This window comes from Nerophis ophidion, linkage group LG23 (genome assembly GCF_033978795.1).
Source record: "Nerophis ophidion isolate RoL-2023_Sa linkage group LG23, RoL_Noph_v1.0, whole genome shotgun sequence".
NCBI classification, from domain to species: Eukaryota; Metazoa; Chordata; class Actinopteri; order Syngnathiformes; family Syngnathidae; genus Nerophis; species Nerophis ophidion.
This window is the reverse complement of record NC_084633.1, coordinates 4,303,670-4,331,072: the sequence shown is the minus strand read 5'-3', so window position 1 is coordinate 4,331,072 and position 27,403 is coordinate 4,303,670. Positions and strand designations below refer to the sequence as shown.

Below are 27,403 nucleotides of genomic sequence, written 5' to 3'. Positions count from 1 at the left end.
ATATGTTCCCAAATGGGATAGGTTGTGGATAGGTGGTGGGCTCTCCTATTTCTGGGGCTGAGGTTGCTGAGGTAGTTAAAAAGCTCCTCGGTGGCAAGGCCCCAGGGGTGGATGAGATCCGCCCGGAGTTCCTTAAGGCTCTGGATGCTGTGGGGCTGTCTTGGTTGACAAGACTCTGCAGCATCGCGTGGACATCGGGGGCAGTACCTCTGGAATGACAGACCGGGGTGGTGGTACCTCTCTTAAAGAAGGGGGACCAAAGGGTGTGTTCCCACTATTGTGGGATCACACTCCTCAGCCTCCCCGGTAAGGTTTATTCAGGTGTACTGGAGAGGAGTCTACGCCGGATAGTCGAACCTCGGATTCAGGAGGAACAGTGTGGTTTTCGTCCTGGTCGTGGAACTGTGGACCAGCTCTATACTCTCGGCAGGGTTCTTGAGGGTGCATGGGAGTTTGCCCAACCAGTCTACATGTGCTTTGTGGACTTGGAGAAGGCATTCGACCGTGTCCCTCGGGAAGTCCTGTGAGGAGTTCTCAGAGAGTATGGGGTATCGGACTGTCTTAGTGTGGCGGTCCGCTCCCTGTATGATCAGTGTCAGAGCTTGGTCCGCATTGCCGGCAGTAAGTCGGACACGTTTCCAGTGAGGGTTGGACTCCGCCAATGCTGCCCTTTGTCACCGATTCTGTTCATAACTTATATGGACAGAATTTCTAGGCGCAGTCAAGGCGTTGAGGGGTTCCGGTTAGGTGGCCGCGGGATTAGGTCTCTGCTTTTTGTAGATGATGTGGTCCTGATGGCTTCATCTGGCCGGGATCTTCAGCTCTCACTGGATCGGTTTGCAGCAGAGTGTGAAGCGACCGGAATGAGAATCAGCACCTCCAAGTCCGAGTCCATGGTTCTCTCCCGGAAAAGGGTGGAGTGCCATCTCCGGGTTGGGGAGGAGACCCTGCCCCAAGTGGAGGAGTTCAAGTACCTAGGAGTCTTGTTCACGAGTGGGGGAATAGTGGATCGTGAGATCGACAGGCGGATCGGTGCGGCGTCTTCAGTAATGCGGACGTTGTACCGATCCGTTGTGGTGAAGAAGGAGCTCAATTTACCGGTCGATCTACGTTCCCATCCTCACCTATGGTCAAGAGCTTTGGGTCATGACCGAAAGGATAAGATCACGGGTACAAGCGGCCGAAATGAGTTTCATCCGCCGGGTGGCGGCGTTCTCCCTTAGAGATAGGGTGAGAAGCTCTGTCATCCGAGGGGAACTCAAAAGTAAAGCCGCTGCTCCTCCACATCGAGAGGAGCCAGATGAGGTGGTTCGGGCATCTGGTCAGGATGCCACCTGAACGCCTCCCGAGGGAGGTGTTTAAGGCACGTCCAACCGGTAGGAGGCCACGGGGAAGACCCAGGACACGTTGGGAAGACTATGTCTCCCGGCTGGCCTGGGAACGCCTCGGGAGCCCCCGGGAAGAGCTAGATGAAGTGGCTGGGGAGAGGGAAGTCTGGGCTTCCCTGTTAGGCTGCTGCCCCCGCGAATCGACCTCGGTCAAGCGGAAGGAGATGGATGGATGGATGGATGTTCCCAAATAAAAAAAGACTTAAAAATGTTATAGTGTGTAAAATGAAGGGGCAGGAATGTTCAGGATCAACACACAATTACTGTAATAAATACACACATAATGCTCAAATATTGTAATCCTATTTATTACTACAAATACTTCCTGGTACAGGAATGCACAACAATATATTACTGTCTGTGAAAGGAACTGTTAGCATCTCTCCTAAAGATAAATGGTTAACTTTTGTTTTTGCAGCTGTCAGAATTAAGCAAACAGATAAAAACATCTACAGCCTTACTGCTGTATCTTCACAAAATTGTGAAAAAAAAAGAGTGCAGATAGAGCCAGTGTCTAAAAAGAAAGAAGGCGATTACGGCTTGCAAGCTTCAAACAGAATTTGGATGTGAATAATGTGGATAACATTCAAATGTGCTCAGCTCATTTTATATCTGGTATGTATAAATACATGTGGACCTGTTTTCGTGATTTGTTTTGAAAACATATTGCTAATAGACAAGGAATAGATTTTTTTTAAGCATGAAAAGATGAAATTCACAAATTTTTCGTGCTTTCCTCACCCCACCATAAGCTGAATGTAAACACTAAACTGACAACCATTGTTGCTTTCATTTCTGTGTTCGGTATATAAACTTGGAGAAATGGTTAGGCATGAGAAGCTGACCTAAAATTTTGGAATTAATAATAGAACTATAAGAGAATTACACTTTTTATAGTTTTACTGCTGTGAGCACATCACTACCACAGAAGAATTAGCGCATACTCATTGTATCAGGGTTTCCCACACATTCATTTATTTGTTGCGGCCCGCCACGAAAGAATTACGGCCGCCACAAATAAAAAATACAAAATAAATAAATAAGAAATTCAGCTTTGGACTCGCTCGACCGCTCATAAAAGCAATGGAACTCTGTCTGTGATATGTAAATATTATATAAATATGTATATAAAGTGTTGTAATTATATGCCAACTCCACGTTCTTCTTGGTCATCGCCGGGTTTTCCTCCACCGGGTTCATCCATGCATTAAATTGATCGTTCTGGAGCCCCAAATCGTTGAACTTGCACTTATCCATCATATGCAAGTAATTTGGCTTTGCTGTGGGCTTGCATTAAGTTTTCTCCGCTGTTATGCTAAACTGTAACAAATGGTTTAAATGGGTTGTACTTGTATAGTGGGATACATTTTGATCGGGCAGCACTAGTGACCTACATGAGTTCCGTTTTGTAGTTATGTTATAGCGTCCTCAAAAATCAAAATATTCAAAAGCAAGACTGAAGTTTATGGATGTTTTGAATAAAAGTAACGTTAATTGATTTTTAAGATTTTTTTTCAAAATCGTATTTTAATAGATATTTTAGGACAATTTTAGACATTTTAAGGCCTTAAATTCAAATTGTTGGATTTAAAACTTTTCTAAGAACCCGCGGACCCCCTGTACAACATGCTGTTTATTTGTCTTAATGGAGGTGATTATCATTCGCTTAGGGCAGTGGCTCCACACTGTATGTGAAAAAAATATAATTAGTTAATAGCTGCTTGAAACAAAAAATAAATATAATGTCAGCCATGGGGGATCCGCGTTTCTTATTGCCGTTAAAAGGCATTACTTGACAATTGTGCTTACCGTATTTTCCGGACCATAGGGCGCACCGGATTATAAGCCTATAAATGGTCTATTTTCAATCTGTTTTCGTAAGTAAGGCGCACCGCATTATTGGGCACATTAAAGGAGTAATATTTTTTTTCTTCCTACATTGATAACACTTCCTTGTGGTCTACATAACGTGTAATGGTGGTTCTTTGGTCACAATGTTGGATGGATGATGTTTTACAGATCATCTTCAAGCTGCTTTCTTACAGTCGCTACAGGATCCACCGTATTGTGGGCGGTCATATTTACGTGACTCACTTTCGGCAGCGTCTTCTACCCGTCATCTTCATTGTAGCGGTGTAGCGTGCAAGGACGGGAGGGGAAGTGCCAAAAGATGGAGCTAACTGTTTTAATGACATTCATATTTTACACAAATCAATAAAGGAGCAGCATCTTCTCAGCCGCCGGAAATGTGTCCCGTGAAAAACCGTCAGACCGGAACTCTCTAATAACTAAAGTTCCTTGGGTGAATAATGTCAACTCACTACACTGGTATGTTATAGCGCTTTCACGGCAGATATAAGAATTTCACACTACTTTATATTAGAAATGGCAACAGCGGAGGATGAATGTCCCATTACAAGAAGACAGAGAAAAAGGAAAACCTTATCGACTACGAAGTTGGCAAGGACTACAAAGGCGGACGCACGCAATTTTTTAGGACTTATGCAGATCCGAAATACAACACAGCAGGTGCCAGAAGGTAAGAAAAGTTACTTTTGCATAATATTGCAAAACAAAACACCAGATAATATGTCTTACCTTATAAACACACCATAATAATATTCGTATGTTGAAGCACAGTCCAATCCATCAAGCAGTGCGGCTTTATAGCTTACCAAAGTCATATTAAAATATTTTGATAGATTTTTGAGCGCCGTGTAATGTTCTATATTTTCAATGGAACATATAAAATGTTGATGTTTACTTGAGTCATATTGCAGTCTACGCTTATCTCTGTTGTCTACCTTGTAATTTTTTTGTATGTCGTTGCCTGAAATAAATGAATAATGAATTAATAAAATGAATGAATGTTCTACCTAAATCAATAATGATTAGAGCAGCACATATGAATTTAAGTAGAAAAAAGAAAAAAAACTCCAAAAGTATCCATGCCTCACCCGGTGTTTAGTTTACCGCACGTCACTGTTTACAAGCTATATAGTTTCAGTTGGTATTAAGTGTTCTTAGAAAAGCCCTAGACTCAGGATAATTATTTGAACCAATTTACCTTGGCTTCGGTGGACGTTGAAACTTGCCAGGTGAATAACGTCGTCATCGCTGCATCCATCCGCCATCATGATAAGACAACTCACCACCCCCACGGACCGGCTTGCAGAGGTCACTGTTCAGTTGATACCATCTACACACAGAAACATACCACTTAAAAAACACATTGTGTCCTTTAATCACACATTGGCTTGACTCAGGAATTGCACCACAACCTCATCCATCCATCCATTTCCTACCGCTTGTCCCTTTCGGGGTCACGGGTTGTGCTGCAGCCTATCTCAGTTGCATTCAGGCGGTAGGCGGGGTATACCCTCGCCACCTCAACACAAGGCAAACACAGATAGACAAACATTCACACTCACATTCACACACTAGGACCAATTTAGTGTCGCCAATCAACCTTTCTCCATTTGCATGTTTTTGGAGGTGGGAGGAAACTGGAGTACCTGGAGAAGAACCGACGCAGTCACGGGGAGAACATGCAAACTCCACACAGAAAGACCCTGAGCCCGGGATTGAACTCAGGACGTTCGTATTGTGAGGGACATGCACTAACCCCTGTTCCACCGTGCTGTTCCTGCACCAAAACTCTATCCATCCATTTTCTACCGCTTGTCTTGTTCGGAGTCATTGGGAGTGCTGGAGCCTATCTCAGCTGCTTTGGGCGGAAGGCGGGATACACCCTGGAAATGTCGCCACCTCATCGAAGGGCCAACACAGATAGACAGACAAACATTCACACTCACATTCACAAACCTGGGCCAATTGAGTGTCGCCAATCAACCTTTCCCCATTTGCATGGTTTTGGAGGTGGGAGGAAGCCGGAGTAACCGGAGAAGAACCCACGCAGTCACGGGGACAACATGCAAGTACCACACAGTGTAAAAGTAAGTGAATCTCTATCATCCTTCAAAACCGCTCTAAAACAACACCTCCAGGCAACTTCAACCCTTTACTAACCCTCCTCCATTCACATCCCATCTCCCCGGATTGTAAATAACTTAATGAAAATAATCAAATGTTTTTCTAATGTATATACTTGTTCTTATGCTATCTTAACTCACTATGTTCTCTGCTCGCTGTACATATCCTGCTAAGTAAGACCTACAATGTTTCAAGGTCCATTTCTCTGTTGATGCATTGTTGATGACTGAAGTACTGATGTCAACCAAAGCTCCTCATCCCACCCCCCGGATTGTAAATAATGCAAATAATTCAATGTATATACTATGATGATTAACTTGTGTGATGACTGTATTATGCTGATAGTGTATGTTTGTACCATGAATTGATTAACGTGGACCCTGACTTAAACAAGTTGAAAAACTTATTCGGGTGTTACCATTTAGTGGTCAATTGTACGGAATATGTACTGAACTGTGCAATCTACTAATATAAGTTTCAATCAATCAATCAATCAATTAAAACAGAAATATCCCCAGCCCGGGATTAAACTCAGGACCACTGTGCTGCCCATGCACCACAACTCATTAATTTTACATCAATTACATTTAAACGGTCTACCGAAGAATCCTTCTGCAGCTGGGATAGGCTCCTGCCCGCCCCCCGCCACCCTGAGAGGGACAAGCGGTAGAAAATGATGGATGGTTAGTTCAATAGGATAAACACTCGGACAGACCCTGAGAGATGTTCTGCAATGCTTTTATCACTAGTATTCCTTTAAAGCAGGGGTCTCAGACACGCGGCCCACGGGCCAATTGTGGCCGCGAGACGTTATTTTGCGGCCCCCCACCTTAATATGAAAGTTTAATGTTAGTGTGGCCCGCAGGTTTTATATGAATGGCGGTTGACAGCGTTGTGTGCAGAGCTGAAGAAATCTACCAATCACGGTGTGGTATGTGGCTCTCGAGGGCCGAATATTGACGTCACTTGTGTGATGCAAGCAGAGAAATGTTTTGCCGCTTTTCCGCTCGGTTTCTCTCTGTCACTGTGTGTGTGTCTCTCTCGCTCCCTCCTCTGGGGAGACGAGCGGTCCGTTAGCTTCCGAAGCACTCCGCAGAAGGACCGAGTGACAATACAAAACTGTGGTGCACTGGACCCCAGCACTGATACTCCCGCCAAAGTCGCTGGGCGAATCGGACGTGTAACATATTAGTTGTGATGTTAGCCCGTTCGGGGCTAATTGCGCTACCGTAACTGTAAACTCCAAAGCATGCTCATAACCACATTCTAGCTGCCGACATGTTGCATGCTGGGTAGTGTAGTTCTTATATTCCCGAGCTCATAACATCACAGTATAGGATAAGATAGGATAGGTCTTTATTGTCATTGCCCAAGTACAACAAAACTTTGTTTCTCTCTGGCACTCAACGAGGTTGGACGCTCCCCTTTCCTCTCCCTTATCTCTCCTGCTTGCTTCTCTGTTTTGTCTTAACTTTCTTGTTGCCTCTTTTTCACTGCTCTCCAAATCTAAACATTGGAACTATTTAACTGGCCTCAACAAAATTGACAAGATCTTGGGTTTGGGGGAACCTGCTGTCGTGATGAAGCGGTTGTTGCTGGCCACACGACGGACTCTTGGGAGAAGAAGGAGGGCCGCATGCCTGGCGACCCTTTTCTGTAGAGGATGTGAAGATATCCACCTATTCGGAATTATGACAACAGGACATCTGCTGATTGGAGTAAGCGTTGCTCTGGTTTGTCGACAAATTGGAAGTTGCTGGCAGTCTTCAAAGTACCCCAAAGCTGCCACAAATGATTGGAGGATGCGGGAAGAACTGTGGATTACATCGGACTGTCTACCCCGCAGGTTTTGAGGACCCGTCATAGACAATTTAGAATGAAAAGCAAATTTTATTTTCACTCGCATACAAAATCATTCTAACTTGGATTGTTTCCCTGGCTTCGAGGCTTTCCCGAAGAACAGCGCAGCGAAGACACAACAAACTCCCTTCTTGTGTCTCATGGACACACACCTGTTGTACATCAAGGCCGCGGAACAGAGACACACCACGGGCTTCTACACATACACACACATCCACAAAAAATATACGCCCCCCCCCAACCCAACGCCCTCGACGTAAATCCCATAGGGGTGATGAATGGATGGTCAGCGCCTGAGAGCTGCGGCCTACCACCATGACCTTGAACTACCTTCCCTCTGTTGCTAGATATCTCGAGATGTATGTTGTAATATGTATATGTGCTTTGCTATGGAGGTTTTTTCCCACTCCGAACTGGGCCCCCTTAGGAGCCCAGTCTGGATTATATTTTTTTACTCATCCTTCCCCAGCGTTGACCTTTTTCCCATCTTTTACAGGGCGCCTTATGGCGACCCATCAGCCTTCTTGTTCTGTAACCCTGTACACAGTTTTTTTGTCTAATCTTGAACAGGTTTGTGCTGAAAACAAAGTTTCGTTGTACTTGTGCAATGACAATAAAGACCTATCCTATCCTATCCTATCCTAGTAAGTATGTGTGTACATTGTTGCTGCCTGGAGAAATCGAATTATTATTGTTATTACTTATGACTGATTTATTTACATAATTCTCATTTTGTTCTTCTATATTATGATTTTGATTTTGTGTTGAAAATAAAAATAAAGACATTTAAAAATAGCTTCTTTTAAGAAATCTTTTCTTGCGGCCCAGCCTCACCAGACTCTGCAGTGGCACCCAGGTAAATTGAGTTGAGACCCCTGCTTTAAAGACTGGTCTTCTTTAACTTCAAAGTAATGGAATAACATTTATGACAATAAAGAGGAAAACTAATGTCATGTTGTATGATAGAACACGCATGACGGTTTAAAGCACAACAAAATGTTTTTATAAATATTAAATCAAAACCGTTAATCGCAATGTTGACAGTAGCGTTAACGTTACATTGTCAGTGCGCGAAGAGAGCCGAAGTTAAACTTAAACATGATAAAACAATAATTAATCGATCATTTCCGCGTAAATAGAGAAGTAAACAGCAATGGTGGCAGCGAAGCTAATGATTAGCTCGCTTAGCTAGCTAGCTAGCCAGCAGGTTAACTTGTTAGGGAGACTTCTGATTTAGTAGCTAGTGCCTAAAACCATACATTTTGAATACGGGATCAATGTTTTGGATAAAAAAGACAACAGAATAATGACAATACCGCTGTTTTTGTTGTTGGCGTTGCAGTTCAAAGCGTCTTCTTTGAGGACAGATACAAGCTAGGCGAAGAAGCAAACAAGCTGCCAAAACAAGACCACAGGACACAGGACAGGCAGGTCCGTGACGTCACACGTTCAAAGCCTGTGTCACGTTTACGGCGCCTCGGGAAATGTAGTTCTTCACACTGAAAATTGAGTTCCCCCTGGAAAGCAGCCTCTAATGCAGGGGTCACCAACCTTTTTTGAAACCAAGAGCTGCTCTTTGGGTACTGATTAATGCCAAGGGCTACCAGTTTGATGCACACTTAAATAAATTGCCAGAAATAGCCAATTTGCTCAATTTACCTTTAATAAATAAATCTATATATATATAAAAAAAATTAGTATTTCTGTCTGTCATTCTGTCGTACATTTTTTTCCTTTTACGGAAGGTTTTTTGTAGAGAATAAATGATGAAAAAAACATTTCATTGAACGGTTTAAAAGAGGAGAAAACCCGAAAAAATTGAAAATCAGATTTTGAAACATAGTCTATCTTCAATTTCGACTCTTTAAAATTGAAAATTCAACCGAAAAAAATGAAGACAAAAAATAGCTTATTCGAATCTTTTAGAAAAAAATAAAAAAATGAATTCATGGAACATATTTAGTAATTTTTCCTGATTAAGATTAATTTTAGAATTTTGATGACATGTTTTAAATAGTTTAAAATCCAATCTGCACCTTGTTAGAATATATAACAAATTGGACCAAGCTATATGTCCAACAGAGACAAATCATTATTTCTTCTAGATTTTCCAGAACAAAAATGTTAAAACAAATTCAAAATACTTTGAAATAAGATTTAAATTAGATTCTACAGATATTCTAGTTTTGCCGGAATTTTTTTTTTAATTTTAATAGTAATAAGTTTGAAGAAATAATTCACAAATATTCTTCGTTGAAAAAACAGAAACTAAAATGAAGAATTGAATTAAAATGTATTTCTTATTCTTTACAATAACAAAAAAATATATATACCTGAACTTTGATTTAAATTGTCAGGAAAGAAGAGGAAGGAATTTAGAAGGTAAAAAGGAATTTGTGTTTAAAAATTCTTAAATCATTTTTAAGGTTGTATTTTTTTCTCCAGCAAAGTAAAAAATAAATGCATTTATTTAAACAAGTGAGGACAAAGTCTTTAAAATGTTTTCTTGGATTTTCAAATTCTATTTGAGTTTTGTCTCTCTAAGAATTAAAAATGGCGAGCAAAGCGAGACCAGCCTGCTATTAAATAAATAACATTTTAAAAATAGAGGCAGCTCACTGGTAAGTGCTGCTATTTGAGCTATTTTTAGAACGGGCCAGCAGGCGACTCATCTGGTCCTTACGGGTTACCTGGTGCCCGCGGGCACCGCGTTGGTGACCTCTGTTCTAATGTCTTTACACAGCCTTTTTCCTTCATGCGTTCAAAAAATAACTTCAAATGACTAAATTTGGGTCGAAATCACTTCTTTGTTTTTTTTTTCCACTGAGGGATGCACACTGAAAAATGTATATATGTGAGCTATTTTTATATATTTACTTTTAAAAGAGATACAATATATTTTTTTAAGAATAAAATGTCAGCTTCATGTCATAATCTGTTATGAGGAAAAAAACAATGTCGGATTACATCAGTTTGGTGCTGATACATGCTGTCCGGTACAACGTTTATTTGTAGCTTGCTATAGAGCAGGGAGGGAACCCACGCATTCACGGGGAGAACATGCAAACTCCACACAGAAAGATCCCGAGCCTGGGATTGAACCCAAGAATGCAGGACCTTTGTATTGTGAGGCAGACGCACTAACCCCTCTGCCACCGTGAATGAGTAAGTTCCCTCCGGGTACTCCGTCTTCCTCCCACTTCCAAAGACATGCACCTGGGGATAAGTCGATTGGTAACACTAAATTGGCCCTAGTGTGTGAATGTGAGTGTGAATGTTGTCTGACTATCTGTGTTGGCCCTGCGATGAGGTGGCGACTTGTCCAGGGTGTACGCCGCCTTCCGTCCGATTGTAGCTGAGATAGGCGCCAGTGCCCCCCGCAACCCCAAGAGGGAATAAGCGGTAGAAAATGGATGGATGGATATAGAACAGGGGTCACCAACGCAGTGCCCGCAGGCACCAGGTAGCCCGTAAGGACCAGATGAGTCGCCCGCTGGCCTGTTCTAAAAATAGCTCAAATAGCAGCACTTACCAGTGAGCTGCCTCTATTTTTTAAATAGTATTTATTTTCTAGCAAGCTGGTCTCGCTTTTCTCGACATTTTTGATTCTAAGAGAGACAAAACTCAAACAGAATTTGAAAATCTATTTTAAAGACTTGGTCTTCACTTGTTTAAATAAATTCATTAATTTTTTTACTTTGCTTCTTATAACTGTCAGAAAGACAATTTTAGAGAAAAAATACAACCTTAAAAATGATTTTATGATTTTTAAACACATATACCTTTTTACCTTTTAAATTCCTTCTTCTTCTTTGCTCACAATTTAAATCAATGTTCAAGTAATTTTTTTTTTTATTGTAAAGAATAAGAAATATATTTTAATTTAATGCTTCATTTTAGCTTTTGTTTTTTCGACGAAGAATATTTGTGAAATATTTCTTCAAACTTATTATGATTAAAATTCAAAAACATTATTCTGGCAAATCTAAAAAATCTGTACAATCAAATTTATGTCTTATTTCCAAGTCTTTTGAATTTCTTTTGAAATTTTTGTTCTGAAAAATCTACAAGACATAATGATTTGTCTTTGTTAGAAATACAGCTTGGTCCAATTTGTTATATATTCTAACAAAGTGCAGATTCGATTTTTACCTATTTAAAACATGTCATCAAAAATATATATTTTTTGTGAGAAATCATTAAGATGATCAGTGTTTCCACAAAGATAAATATCATGAATTATTAATAATAACATGGAGTTTAAGGTAAATTGAGCAAATTGGCTATTTCTGGCAATTTATTTAAGTGTGTACCAAACTGGTAGCCTTTCACATTAATCAGTACCCAAGAAGTAGCTCTTGGTTTCAAAAAGGTTGGTGACCCCTGCTATAGATGCTACAGCACCTACACAACAGCTAAGCACTGGATTGCGCACATTCTAGCATCTGCGGTCCCTTCCAAGGTTTCTCATTGTATCCCAATGGGCTGAGTTTTTTCTTGTCCTGATGTGGGATCTGAGCCGAGGATGTCGTTGTGGCTTGTGCAGCCCTTTGAGACATTCATGATTAAGGGCTATATAAATAAACCTCGTTTGATTGATTAATTGATATGTTATACATATCTTAATTGACAATATTGCAGTCTAAAACACCACATATATACCAAGGACTATAAAAATGGGAGCCATTACCTCCCTGCTCGACACTCAGCATGAAGGGTTGGAATTGGGGGTTAAATCACCAAAAATGATTCCGGGGCGCGGGCACCGCTGCTGCTCACTGCTCCCCTCATCTCCCAGAGCGTGATCAAGGGTGATGGGTCAAATGCAGAAAATCATTTCACCACACCTAGTGTGCGTGTGACAATCATTGGTACTTTAACTTTAATAAACAAGTATCAAGTAATTATATTACGCAACTTATTCGATTCCGATTCTTAAGAGACGATTTGATTCAAATCGATTCATGATTTAAAACGACTCTCTCAAAATAATATTTGGTGTAAAAATTATAAAAGAACCTTTCTAAAACAGGATATAGATTACTAAAACTCTTCTAGGATGCTGATGTGTGACAAACATGCAGGGAGTATGTGTGCGGATGTCCTTAATAACATATATTTTTAAAATAGATTAAAAAAAAAAAGTTTAACCTTTTTTTCTTTTTAAATCATTTTTTGCAAATTGTAAATCGATTTAAAAATCTGAATATACAAGAAATACTAATTTGATGCAAATTGATTTTTTGAGCAACCCTATTGCATCTTACTTACTGGTACAAAATCTCCAAGGCAGAATTGTGTTACAGAGTATCAAATAACAAACGTGTCTGCATCTTTTAACTTTTTACTACATCATGACCTTAACATAATTAATCATTGTGGTCGCTAGGTGGCACTAAAAACAATTTTTACTCCACTTGAACTTAATGGCAGCATAGGTTTGATTGATTGATTGATACTTTTATTAGTAGATTGCACAGTTCAGTACATCCATCCATCCATTTTCTACCGCTTATTCCCTTTTGGGGTCGCGGGGGGCGCTGGCGCCTATCTCAGCTACAATCGGGCGGAAGGCGGGGTACACCCTGGACAAGTCGCCACCTCATCGCAGGGCCAACACAGATAGACAGACAACATTCACACTCACATACACACACTAGGGCCAATTTAGTGTTGCCAATCAACTTATCCCCAGGTGCATGTCTTTGGAGGTGGGAGGAAGCCGGAGTACCCGGAGGAAACCCACGCATTCACGGGGAGAACATGCAAACTCCACACAGAAAGATCCCGAGCCTGGATTTGAACCCAGGACTGCAGGACCTTCGTATTGTGAGGCAGACGCACTAACCCCTCTGCCACCGTGAAGCCCAGTACATATTCCGTACAATTGACCACTAAATGGTAACACCCAAATAAGTTTTTCAACTTGTTTAAGTCGGGGTCCACGTTAATCAATTCATGGTAAAAGGTCCATTCAAGATGGTTAATATGAAACAGGTTAGTGTTTTGTTTTTCATACCTTCCGTTTTTCCCAGTTTAAATAGTTTCACCTGATTAAACTTTTCCTTTCAATCCACACTACAAAATATTAAAACTGTGTTATTGGTGCTGATATGTTATTGGCCAATACTCAGGGCTCCAATATCGGAATAGTATCGGAAGTGGAAAAAGTTCCATCCGTAACATTAGCGTAAATATTTTTACTATTTCTCATTACATTAAAGCTGTTTGCATGTTAATTTCACCTTTTAATGTTTTTTTTTAGTATTATTGTTTTTAGACTGTGCTGCGAGCTGTTAGAAAATAATCTGTAGGCCGCAGTTCTTTTTAGATGTTGTTTTTTACACCCATGGTCTAAAAACAATGGAATATAACCTGGGTTAACAGGCTGACTATTTAAACATAGGGGAATGTAAAGAAAAGCACACACATGGCATGCTTGCTGTATGTCAAACAGCAAACATTATAAAACATGAACATTTAATATATACTTTAAAGTGTGATAAGAGAGAAAGACGTTTCTGTAATCATCTAGCACTTTTTAATATTGCTTGTTTTAATTAAGGTTCAAAATAAGATTAAGCCTATCCTTGCAGACTTTGGCCTCCCTAAGAGTGAGCTTTTCAAATATTAAAAGTCTTGTATTGTCAATAAAAAAAATAAAGTAAATAAATCACACAGTACGAGAATGTTTTATTTTCAATGTAATTTATTTTTAATATAATCTTATTTACACTGTATTTTTCATAAATGTTTTAGTACATAGTAAGTTTCAATACTCTTCCATCCATTACACAGTGAACTCAGAACCTAAAAAAAAGCAGATTGAAATGATACTGCTTAACAGTCGTCAATCCAACATAAAGCCCATTGTTTTTTTCCATGTCTCACTCACAGGAGTTTTTGTTTCGTTTTCATTCACTTTCGTGGAGGACCAATTACTGTAAAGAGCGTTTTGTTCATTCATGGCTGCCTTGAGGTTAATGATAACAGGACAAAGGGGAACCATTCAGGCTATGGAGCAAATAAATCGATGGACAGAGAAACACTGGGGTTGCCAAAACGGAACATTAGTGAAGTTTAAATTGAAACATGAGCAAAAAGGCTTAAGATTTTATTATACACAACACACAAAAATTCCTGAAGCTGATGACTCTTCCTTTGCATTACCTCCGCTCATGTAGAAAAATAACCACCACCTCTCCATGGAGAGACTTTTTAAAATCAGGGCTTTCAAGGTTGATCCCTTTCACCTTAATTAACATAACATGTCAGGCATTCAATACACAAATACTTCACATACACTCACAAGAATATCTGCATCATTTTGTTTTTAAAGTCAAGAATTGAATTAAAAACCACTTTGTGGATTACTTGAATTGGAAGTGAGTTGACCTATTAACTCTGGGGGAGGGGAGGAATAGATTAGTGTGAGCTCTTTGCAGAGCAGATAGCAGCTTGGTCAGTAATCACTTAGTAATAAATAAAACAGAGTGGATCAGAGTGGTCGCAGGTACAAAAACGGAAGAGACAAAAAGTAATCAAAGAGAGGCTCATTTGATCATTTTTCTTTTTCTTACAGCGTGACCGTGCCACGCTCAGCCGCTCTCACATGCACACGAACATAGACGCATTCGGAATACACGACAGTGGTCAAAAGTGAACGCAAGGAGTAAACACACGAGTCAATCAGTCAGGATGTCGCGCAACGTTGTTCTCCATCCAGACATCATTGCACCGTTGTCTGTTTGCAGGCTCATACAGTATGTTTGCTGTGGACATTCTGAGGAGTTGACATCATCGCTTGTTTAAAACCAAAAGATAAAAATGCTTCTTCAAAACATTTGAAAAATGTTTCTTTAAATACTTTTTTTTCCCCATTTGACTTCCTTGCTGTGCTTCCTCTTTGTAGCTCCCGACGGTTTAGGCGGCGACGGGCAGTCTGTGTTCTTGTCGTGCTTGGCCGCCCTCCATACTCTGTGCATACTCCATGTTCTGTGCATGAATGTGTGGGTACGTTTTTGTTTTTTTTTAAGTCAAAAGAGTTGAATGCAAGTGCAAGCACAAGTGTGGACTGTGTGTTTGTTGGTTTTTGCTTGTGGGGGTCTTTTTTACTCCACGGCAAAGCCGCAGGTCTCCTCCACAGCTGTCAGCAGTTTCTCATAAAGCTTCTCGTAAGACTCGTAGGGGGGGATGTCTATTCTGTTAAAACTAAAAACAAGGGGAAAAATGGTTAGCCATACCGAGCTGGAACCTTTCTATAAATGAAGAATGCGTCTTTACCATGTGTGTGCCTTGGGTAGGTTGTCAGTGTTGGCGTCTATCAAATGAATGGTGAAGAGCCTTGGTCCTGCAGAACCTGTAGAGCCTTACACATATACATTCTAGTTATCACTGCTCTACTTTGCTACACACAACAACATTCAAAGTATTTTTAAGAGTACTTACTGCATTGCGCTTTCAGAATATAGTATCAGGACATACCGTATTTTCCGGACTATAAGGCGCACTTAAAACCTTTTCATTTCATCAAAACTCAATAGTGCGCCTAATGTACAGAATATTTTTGGTTGTGCTTACTGACCTCAAAGCTATTTTATTTGGTACATGGTGAAATGATAGGTGTGACCAGTAGATGGCAGTCACACATAAGAGATACGTGTAGACTGCAATATGATGGCAGTCACACATAGGAGATACAGTGGGGCAAAAAAGTATTTAGTCAGCCACCGATTGTGCAAGTTCTCCCACTTAAAATGATGACAGAGGTCTGTAATTTTCATCATAGGTACATTTTAACTGTGAGAGACGGAATGTGATCCAGGAATTTACATTGTAGGAATTTTAAATAATTTATTTGTAAATTATGGTGGAAAATAAGTATTTGGTCAACCATTCAAAGCTCTTACTAATGGAAGGAGGTTTTGGCTCAAACTCTCACGATACATGGCCCCATTCTTTCTTTCCTTAACACGGATCAATCGTCCTGTCCCCTTAGCAGAAAAACAGCCCCAAAGCATGATGTTTCCACCCCCATGCTTCACAGTAGGTGTGGTGTTCTTGGGATGCAACTCAGTGTTCTTCTTCCTCCAAACACGACGAGTTGAGTTTATACAAAAATGGATACATGGATGATACCGCAGAGGATTGGGAGAATGTCATGTGGTCAAATGAAACCAAAATAGAACTTTTTGGTATAAACTCAACTCGTCGTGTTTGGAGGAAGAAGAATACTGAGTTGCATCCCAGAACACCATACCTACTGTGAAGCATGGGGGTGGAAACATCATGCTTTGGGGCTGTTTGTCTGCTAAGGGGACAGGACGATTGATCCGTGTTAAGGAAAGAATGAATGGGGCCATTTATCGTGAGATTTTGAACCAAAACCTCCTTCCATCAGTGAGAACTTTGACCAAATACTTATTTTCCACCATAATTTACATATAAATTCTTTAAAATTCCTACAATGTGAAATTCTGGATTTTTTTTTCACATTCTGTCTCTCACAGTTGAAGTGTACCTATGATGAAAATTACAGACCTCTGTCATCATTTTAATTGGGAGAACTTGCACAATTGGTGGCTGACTAAATACTTTTTTGCCCCACTGTACGTGTAGATTGCAATATGATGGCAGTCACACATAAGAAATACGTTTAGACTGCAATATGACTCGAGTAACTAACACCAACATTTTACATGTTCCATTGAAAATAGAGAACATTACACACACCACTGAAAAATCTATCAAAAGGTTTTAGTACGTCTTTGGTAAGCTATGAAGCCGCACTGCTTGATGGATTGTACTGTGCTTCAACATACAAGTATTATTATAGTGTGTGTGTGTGTATAAGGTAAGACATTAACTGGCATTTTGTTTCGCAATATTATGCAAAAGCAACTTTTCTTACCTTATAGTAGCTGCAAATCTGTATTTAGAATCTGCATAACTCCTGAAAATTAGCGCACATACGCCTTTGTAGTCCGCAGTCAATAAGCTTCTTCTTTTTCTCTATCTTTTTATGGGACATTCATTCTCCGCTGTTGCCATTTCTAATATTGAGAAGTGTAAAGTTATTACTTTTATCTGTCAGTAAACTCGCCATGAAAGCACTTAAAATACCGATGTAGTGAGTTTACATTATTCACTCAAGGAACTTTGGTTATTAGAGAGTTCCGGTCGGACGGTTTTTCACGAGACACATTTCTGGCGTTGTTATTGCACTAGTGAGCCACGGATGAGAAGATGCTGCACCGGTATTGATTTAAGTAAAGTCTGAATGTCTTTAAAACAGTTCGAGCCATCTTTTGACACTTCTTCCACTCCAGACCTTGCACGCTACAACAAAGATGACGGAGAAAAAAGACGCTGCCGAAGGTGAGCCATGTGAATAAGACCGCCCACAAAACGGCTGAAGCGACAGTCAGAAAGCGGCTTGAAGATGATCTGTAAAACATAATTTATGCAACATTTTGACCAAAGAACCACTATAACATGTTATGTGGACCCCAAGGAAGGGTTTTCAATTTAGAAAAAATAATAATAATATGACCACTTTAATGCGCGCTATAATCCGGTGCGCCTTTTGTATGAAAATAGACCTGACTAGACCCGCTCATCGGCAGTGCACTTTATAATCTGGTGCGCCCTATGGTCCGGAAAATACGGGTAAGTAGCAAAAAAATTTACAATTAATTATGATCTCTCATTAGATATATATATATTTTTTGTCTCACCTAAATGCATTAGTGCCTCAATTTATGAGTGTTTGAGATAAGAGCTGTCTTTCAGCTAATTGTTATGCTTTAAGTTACAAGCATCTCCGCTATTAGTTGGCTTAGAAAATGTCACGGTGAACCCCGTAAGATCTGTTCACAACATCTGGTCTTACTCACTAGCATTAGTTTATAGCTAGAGATGGACTTAACTTTGTTTTCCAACCATGGGAAGGAAGAAGGTGGTATGAAGGACAGTGCCGAGAAGAAGAAATGGATGATAGTCATTAAATAAAATAAACAAATCGTCAAAACCATGACTGACCTCAGTAACGCAATTCAAGCATATCACTGCTACTCTGCGCCATACTGAAACAAAACGGCGACAGCGGCGACGCAGATCGCAGAACCGTCACCGGTTGGCTTTTATATTTCTGCGTTTTCCATTCCCCCGTCCACTGCCTAGACACTTTCAGGAGTCGCACAGACCACCTTCGCGAAAGTGTTTTCCCCGGTTTTGGGGCAAAATAAACTATAATATGGAGCGGTATAGTTTGGTTGGTAGAGCGGCCGTGCCAGCAACTTGAGGGTTCTAGGTTCGATCCCCGCCTCTGCCATCCTAGTCACTGCCGTTGTGTCCTTTCCTTGGGCAAGACACTATAACCACCTGCTCCCAGTTCCACCCACACTGGTTTAAATGTACCGGTAACTTAGATATTGGGTTTCACTATGTAAAGCGCTTTGAGTCACTAGAGAAAAGTGCTAAATAAATATAATTCACTTAACTTCATAAAAGTTGTTTCAAAATGATTACTAACAGCTCCAACAGCAGTGATTCGCCATCGTTTACAACTGCTACACACAGGATGCTTATACGTAGTAAGCAAGTGTCGTAATAGATCACTTGGGAAAAAACTGCCCTCTTGCGCTTGGGAAGAGAATTGCAAGTCATGCATCAGCCCCAGCGGAAGTATAAACAAATGAAGAAGCTGTCATGACAAAAAAAAAGTACATTACAGCCTTCAAATGGTTACTTGAAACATCATCTTTCCAGCTAAGAAAAGGTTTTATGATGAAAGTATTTTGAACCTATTACAAAACTGTTCCCATTACATGATTTCCAATGTGAAATCAGAACCTATTATCTGGCATCACTTTGAATATCCCACCTTATACTATCGCAGGAGTTTGATACTTATAGAGTTGGGTATCAGGGTGTCAAATAAAAAAAGATGAACCAGTGCATGACCCACCCTGCAGTGCTTTGAAGCCCTGTAACGGCACCCTGGTGGAGCCTGTGACAAACTGCAGCAGGCGTCCTCTCCTCTCCTCGCTGAAGGCCTCCACCGCCTGCCAGAACCACCGCACCACGTTGCTCTCGCTCGTGCAGTGCTTCAGTCGCGTGTTGGTCTTCCAGTCAGCCAGGTCGATCTTGCCCAATCCGCCGATGATCAACTGGACAGTAGGCAACACAGGGTGAAGAGAGAAAAGCACAGGTCAAAATAAATATAGATGAGGAAGTGGGGGATCTTGCCAAAAACTAAAAATACCTCTAGCTCTTTATGGTCGAAAGGCTTGAGGAGATGCTGGGGGATCAGCTCACTGAATCCCTTCTGAAGAGCCAAAAACTGGGCTTCAATTCCACGCATAAACCTCCAATTCACATAAAGCCTAAGGAGAACAACAAACTTTACTACACACAGCTCTTTATACTCAGCCTCATGATCGACACGTGTCCCACTTTTATTACCTCACGTATTCCTTCTTGTTCTCCTCAGTCACAGGGATGTTTCGGCCATTAGGTTTGAGTTCATGCTGTAGGAACTTCCCAAAGGCGTTATGCTCCACGCAGAATGTGTGGTCTAGGACTGAAGTGATGTCGTTCTCTCTACGCACACACACATGCACACAGGATAACAATCAACAACACTGACGTCAGGGAATACATTCATTTATTTCCCTCAAATTCTACACTCAAAAGCCCATAATGCAACAAAAAAAACATATTTTTAAAATGTTTGCAGCAATAAAAAACAAATATATAATTATAATAATAAATTACATGTACATAAGAACGATCTAAAACAGCACATTTGTCTATCAAATAATTATAGTCGTATATATAAGAAATGGGAATCTTAGAACAACTCACAATTCGATTCCAATTATTTGGGTGAGGATTCATTTCAAAATTCGTTCTCGCAATTTGATTATTTGGTATAAAAATGATAAGACTTTTTCAAAGCAGATTTGCGGTTACAAATGCTCCCCTTGGCTGCTGATACAAACACAGAGTGAGTAAGCACAGATACAAGTATGGCCCAAAAAATATAAAAATGGATTCTTTAACAAAAAAATTATAAAAAATGTTGACAATTCTTTTAAGAATCGATTCTCCATTCAAACCTATTTTTGCAATATATTGTTTGGTTTAAAATTGACAAAACTTTTTCTAAACAGGTTACACTGAAAAGTGTGTTAAAAAAACAGCAACCTTTTTTTAAATTTATGATTTGTTAGTTTTTATCGATGTTTGAAGATTATAAATCAATCCATGATCGGATTACACAAGAGTCGTGATTCAGATGTGGATCGACCAATTACAAATTACTTGTAGATGCAAAGTCTCCAAGGCAGAAGTGTATTAAAAAGTAATCAGTAACACACGTGTCCGCATCATTCAACTTACTGCATCATGAGCTTAATCTAAAGAATTATTGTGGCCACCAGGTGTCGCAAAATAAAATTACCACTGTACTTTAAATTAAAGACAGCATAAGTTAAATTTCAAGGGTCAGTAGTAATGATTAAAGTTTAGTAATTTTCATACCTAACATTGTTTTTTTGTTTAAATAATTTTTTTTGAACATTACACACAACAGAAATATTAAAAGTCTGCAATATTGGTGCTAGGGCTGGGCGATATGGCCTTTTATTAATATCTCTATATTTTTGGGCCATGTCCCAATACACGATATAGATCTTGATATTTTGCCTTAGCCTTCAATGAACACTTGATGCATATAGTCACACCAGTATGATGATTGTATGCGTCTACATTAAAACATTCTTGTTCATACTGCAATAATATTTGGTCATTTTAAACTTTCATGCAGGGAGGGAAATCACAACTAGGTCAATTTACCAAAACTGTATTTACTAAACTGTTATTAAGCAGTGGCACAAACAATCATGTAATTTCAAAACAGAAAGTGCAAGGTTGTCAGAGACATTTTAAAACAAGCTATTAGTGCACTTTTGTGCATGATGTCAGACAAGATATTTCAATAACTGTCAAATAAAATTAGCTGTATGTCATTCGCTATGTGGTAGGTTCCTGCGTACGTTATCTCCTTCTGTTCTTGACTATTTTTTTCATACGGTGTTGATCTGAAAATTGTTGCTTGGGCATTTTGTTGGTGTAACACCGGCCCGAGATGTTGACATGCGTAGTTTCAAGCACTCTTCATTCTCTCGTGGGTGACTTTTCAAATGATGCTACACATTAGCAGTGTTGCTACTTTTTGTAGCAACGCTTTTGCCGCATACTTGACATATTACTTTTGTTTTTCAACATATTCCCGCTTGAAGCTAAACCACAGCTAGACGATTGACCCAATGCTGTTTTTCTTGGGAATTAATTCTTCCTCTGCGATGAGGTGGCAACTTGTCCAGGGTGTACCCCGCCTTCCGCCCGATTGTAGCTGAGATAGGCACCATCGCCCCCCGCGACTCCAAGGGGAATAAGTGGTAGAAAATGGATGAATGGATGGAGTTCATGTAAGATAATACATTATAAAACAATGCATGTCGACATCAAGGTTTTGTTACAGGATACGCACCTACTTCCTCTTATATTACCACTCTCACCACTCCGTTAGCATCACAGCTAACGGTACCCATTACGCTACTTCCCTGCTCCGCGAGGGCGTATGACGTTCCACGTGCGACAGTATGTGACGTATGTAAGAAGGTGCGCTTGTTTTATCTCTCTGTGAGAAGGAGGCAAGAAGGAGTGAGGAACGCGTGTAGTGTAATGCCCGCAGCTAAAAGCAACTGCGTGAGAACGTATACTTGAATACCACGATATAGTCATTTTCTATATCGCGCAGAGACAAATCTGCGATATATTGAGTATATTCGATATATCGCCCAGTCCTAATTGGTGCTGATATCAGCCAATACTCAAGGCTCCAATAACTATTATTGGTGTCAATATTTCAACTTTTTCATTTACCAAATTCTGCACTCGACAGCCCATAATGAAACACAAAAAACTTTATTTTGAAATGATAGAAACTGTTTTATAAATACAAATCTAAGAAGCCACATGTACATAAGTATTCACAAACATTCCTCAACATTTTGTTGCTAATTTTCAAATATTATAAACTATTTTTTAAAGAAAAAAAATCTTCCATTAAGGCTGTAACAAAGAAAACATTGAAACACTGTGTGTACAATAACATTTTAATTACAGCGCCTTGCAAACGTATTCACCCCCTTGCCTTTTTACCTATTGTGGTACATTACCACCTGTAATCACTGCAACTGTCCTCTTCCTTCCCTGCAACTGTAATTCCCCCCAAATAAATAAAATGTGTGTAACTTCAAACAAAACGTGTTCACACAGAATGCCTGGTCCGAGCGAGATTAGTTTTGTGAAAATTACTTTTAATTTAAACATGTCAGCGCTATAAAAAGAGTTAGGTAAGACTTTGACTCTTGTTTGGTTACTCAATGTATTATTACAATAAGCGAGAGGACTGTCTCAAAAGTACAGTAGTATGTGACAGTCAGCCCCAGCCCTCCACATGTCCTCGCTGTCTCGTGTGCCACCACCTGCTTGTGCTCGCTGGAGTCACAGGAAGACGTCTATTAAATTATCACACATATAAATTAATAGACGTCCTCACAAATATGAACACGAAACATTAAACAGGGGGGTGTCGTTCATATGTTTCAGATGTTTACTTTTTTAGTAAACTGTTACCCAGCATCACTTATGTGTGTCACTAAAGTATCCACAGCCTGTAGAAATGTGCATACAGGCTGCCGTGAGGCTGCGCACATTTGACGTCAATGTCAGTCTAGATACATCTCATCTTTGATGTGAAAAAGGGCATTGTGCAGGTTTTTGTGCGTACTAAAGCTTGTTACATAAGAGCTAGTTCAATGGAGTGTACGGCTTATTGTGGTCCTATGCACAGACACTCCAGTCTTTGCTGTGGAACTCTGCAGCTCCTTCAGGGTTACCTTCGGTCTCTCTGTTGCCTTTTTTGATTAATGCCCTACCTTGTCCGGTCTGTGAGTCTTGGTGTGGAAGGTTGGTTGTTGTCTCATGCTCTTTCGATTTGAAGAATATGGATTTGATGATGCTACGGGCATCATCAAAGATGTGGATATTTCTTTATAACCCAACCCCAAGCTAATTATGTGACTTCTGGAGTTAATAGATTGAACCAGAACATTTTAAGGGGCTTCATAGAAAAGTGGGTTAATACATATGCACATGCCGTTTTTTGCTGTTGTTTATTTTCTAAAATATTGTTTTTACTGTATATCTATATTTCTTAGGGCAGCACAGCGGTCCAGGGTTTAGTGCTTGTGCATCCCAATACGAAGGTCCTGTGTTCAATCCCCGAGCTCGGGGTCTGTCTGTGTGAAGTTTACATGCTCTCCCCGTGCCTGCGTGGGTTCCCTCTATCTATCTGTCTATCTGTGTTGGCCCTGCGATGAGCTGGCAACTTGTCCGAGTGCAGCTGGGATAGACTCCAACAGACCCGTGACCCCGAAAGGACAAGCGGTAAAAAATGGACGGATGGATATATTTTTCCTCATTTCACTTCAGCAACTTAGGTTATTTGGCGCAGATCCCTCAAATAAAATCTAGAGTAAAACATTTAAAAGCCAAGTAGATGAATACTTTTCAGAGGCGCTGTATATATTGAGGTGATTTTACTCACAATATCCAGACAAGACTCTTGTGCAGCTCTGGGTCGGTGGTCTCCAGGTCATTGAGCTGAATGGGTTTGCCGAGCAGCTGTTTGTAGAAGGGCAGTGTGAAGCTCCCATTGATGTAGTGGCCATGAAAAACTGCCAGCCCCATTACACGGCCCACAAAGTGGAAATATGATAGGTGATCCTGAAACATGGGCCAACGCATATACAATATACTTGAGTTTTAAATACATTCGCCATTGCAAGGTCAACTATGAAAAGCTTTATGTGTGTCTGACTACTCACAGGGTTAATGGAGGAGTCAGGGTTGATCTGTAGCGTGTAGATATTGTCTGTGGAGTACTGGAACAGGCCGTAATAAGGGTTCAACATTTCATGACACAGCAGATACAGCCATTCCCTACAGAGAACAACCACAATGTTAACAGAAACCTATAGGAAAAGCACACAAAGATCATGAAAGTCCTAATGATGTGTTTGTTTATCATACTATAATAAAACCACCATTTATGAACCCTCATTGTACAAACCTTTTGATTTACGAACCACAGGCCAAATAAAAATATTATTTGTTCTACAAACCTCAGTGTACCATTGTTTAATTCATTCTTCGTGTGTCTCGAAGCCCAGCCTTTTTTTGTCCAACAGCACTATTCGGGGTGGGCTAATCGCTCTCCGTGCTACTTGTCAGCCCAGTAGTGCTGTTGTTAGTAACTGTGCTAGGTGCTACTTTGTTTACTTTTTTCTCAAATGTTCTTTTGACAGCATGATTGTAGTTTTGCAAGCTGTATATAAGTCCCAGTAAAACAATGGACAATCTATTTGTTGAAAAAAAATGGAGGAATAGAACCAGTATCCACAGTGTTGTATGACACTGCACCTACCCCGCCAACCCCATCACCCTCTCCTTCTCTTCTGCTGCACACCAAAAAGAACAACAAAATAGGTAAAGTAGATTTTTTAATTTTTAAATACCTGGCTGTAAAGGAGTTTTGTGATTTCAAACTGTGTGCACCAGAAGGATAGGGACAGTGTCGGCAAGGCTGTATATAAGGAGGACAGTTCAACAAGTTATTCTTGTTGCTTTGGCTTTGTTATTTAATGTAAATACTTATTTATTTTTATTTATTATAATTTTATTTTAGTAATTATAAAAACATTTTTATGGGGGAAAAATGTAAATAGTTATTAAATCACCCCCTTGTTATGTTTACATACACACGCATATATTTGGATTGTAAGGTAATAATTAATTAAAAACGTTATCATATTGCCTTTGAAAATTACTGGTACTTTTTTAATGTGGAGGTTTTTGGATTTCAAAACTACAGATAAAGGTGGCGCTTTAAACACAAAAGCGCCACGGTGCAAAACCTGCTATAAAACATGCCTCGCCAAGGATTGCATTAAAGTATTATAATCTTTGTTTCGAACTTATCTAACCATTTAAATAATTATCCACACCTGCACAAGGAGTGTGAATGTAATGTAGTTAACCAGCTCCCATGGTTTGCACATACAGATACGCAGACTCGCATACAGCTGGTTGATTTGCCAATTATTAGCACGGTTAAAAACTGCCCAATTAGCGTAAACTAATACGAGTGAAATTACTTAAATTTTGTTACAAATTCGTACAATTTCTGTTTTACCTGATACAAGTCTTAGCTGTGTAGTTTTGTTTTCAGTATTTACTCAGAATTGTATTTGTCTTAAAGCACTGACCAAGAGTGGCAAACACAAATCATGAAGCATTTAAAACCATGTCAATAAAGCTTTCTTGTCACAGCCAGTTGCTACAGGTTGTGCTCTATTTTTAGTTTGTGAGTATTCTACCGTGTTTAGTGCTTTACTTCTTCTCCCGTGTTTTTATTTTGGTGGTACTTCCTGTTTTGTTGGTGCTTTTCCGTAGCCGCTTCACTCTTGTCCCTGGAGCACTTTTCCCCGCACCTACTTTCTGTTGGTAATAAGGACTATTTAAGTTGAGCTTCAAACACAATTGTTGGCCGGGACATTGTTGAGTATGTTGATTATTCTCTCAATGCTGAGATCTAGTACGGATGTACATCGTGGACGCCATCTGCTCTACGTTATTCGTGAGTTCTTTGCTGATGTCCAACTTTCCGTTTTTGTTTCCTTTATAGTCGGTGAAGTTTAGAGTATTTTTTCTGCAACTAGTTTCCCCTATGCTTTTAGAGCAATTTATAGCTCTCACCTTTTGTTTGTTCAGTTAACTAACTTTTTCACCTGCACGGGGCCTCCTCGACTGTCTGCATTACAATCACAAAAACCTACGCTGTCTTACATGACATTTCCATTCTATATTAATGGCAGACTATATGTACTGAGTAAAATAATTCTTTAAGTGCAATAAGAAATGTCCATTGTATTTAATGCATTTTTATTCTTATTTTAATCTTCTAAAAGTGTTCTATGAGTGTAATAAGAAACATACAGTGTCGATCAAAAGTTTACATACACTTGTAAAGAACATAATGTCAGGGCTGTCTTGAGTTTCCAATAATTTCTATAACTCTTATTTTTTTGTGGTAGAGTGATTGGAACACATACTCGGTCACAACAAACATTTGATTCTTTTATGAATTTATGGGTCTACTGAAAATGTGACCAAATCGGCTGGGTCAAAAAGGTATACATACAGCAATGTTAATATTTGGCCAAACAGCTAATTTTTTCTTTCATCTGACCACAGAACTTTCTTCCAGAAGGTCTTAACTTTGTCCATGTGATCTGCAGCAACATTTTAACGAGCCTTAATGTGTTGCTTCTGGAGCAAGGGCTTCCTTCTTGCATTATAGTCCATGGCGATGCGAAACATGCCTGACTGTGGACAATGAAACCTGTGTTCCAGCAGCTTCCAAATCTTTGCAGACAGACCTGCCTTTTGGGGTTTCTCGGTTGACTCTTGATCATCCTGACCAATTTTCTCTCAGCAGCAGGTGATAGCTTGCGTTTTCTTTCTGATCGTAGGAGTGAAAAAACTGTGCAATGCACTTTATACTTACGAACAATTGTCTACTCAGTTGCTCTTGGAACCTTAAGCTGCTTTGAAATGGCTCCAAGTGACTTTTCTGACTTGTTCAAGTCAATGATTCGTTTTTTTCAGATCTGTGCTGAGTTCCTTGATTTACCCATTGTCACGTTTGTAACCGAGTCTAATGACTGCCTCACATGAGCCCTATTTAAATGGGCTCAGAGAAGTCAACAGGTGTCGTCAATCATAATAATTCACATGAAGTTAAGAGGCCATGCCATTAAGCTAATTTGATTTGATTGCAACTTTTCTACATCACCAAAATTGATCATGTATGTTGCTGTATGTATACTTTTGACCCAGCAGATTATGACACATTTTCAGTAGACCCATAATGAATTCATAAAATAACCAAACTTGATGAATGTTTTTTGTGATAAATAAGCATGTGCTCCAATCACTTTTACAAAAAAATAAGAGTTGTAGAAATT

General features: G+C 39.8%; 2 protein-coding genes across 5 annotated transcripts in view; both read right to left on the bottom strand.

Annotated features, from left to right (window-relative positions):
- The window catches only part of rnf216 (ring finger protein 216), a 38,725-nt gene extending 30,006 nt beyond the window's left edge, over positions 1–8,719 (bottom strand). The window contains exons 1-2 of one of the 2 annotated variants that reach the window (XM_061885140.1): positions 8,558–8,719; positions 4,456–4,587 (exon numbers count right to left, since the gene is read on the bottom strand). In XM_061885140.1, coding sequence (XP_061741124.1) covers positions 4,456–4,525 — 70 coding nt within the window. In that variant the 5' untranslated portion in view covers positions 4,526–4,587; positions 8,558–8,719. Of the gene's footprint in view, positions 1–4,455; positions 4,588–5,213; positions 5,941–8,557 lie in introns of those variants that run through there. The other variant, XM_061885141.1, reaches the window with a different exon arrangement.
- A 5,213-nt stretch (positions 8,720–13,932) lies between these two features.
- The window catches only part of smurf1 (SMAD specific E3 ubiquitin protein ligase 1), a 54,584-nt gene continuing 41,113 nt past the window's right edge, over positions 13,933–27,403 (bottom strand). For 2 of the 3 annotated variants that reach the window (XM_061885173.1, XM_061885175.1), the window contains 7 exons: positions 24,203–24,317; positions 23,923–24,101; positions 19,707–19,844; positions 19,507–19,627; positions 19,210–19,411; positions 15,525–15,609; positions 13,933–15,452 (listed from right to left, as the gene is read on the bottom strand). In XM_061885173.1, the coding sequence (XP_061741157.1) occupies positions 15,353–15,452; positions 15,525–15,609; positions 19,210–19,411; positions 19,507–19,627; positions 19,707–19,844; positions 23,923–24,101; positions 24,203–24,317 (940 nt within the window). In that variant the 3' untranslated portion in view covers positions 13,933–15,352. The remainder of the gene's footprint in view (positions 15,453–15,524; positions 15,610–19,209; positions 19,412–19,506; positions 19,628–19,706; positions 19,845–23,922; positions 24,102–24,202; positions 24,318–27,403) is intronic. The other variant, XM_061885174.1, reaches the window with a different exon arrangement.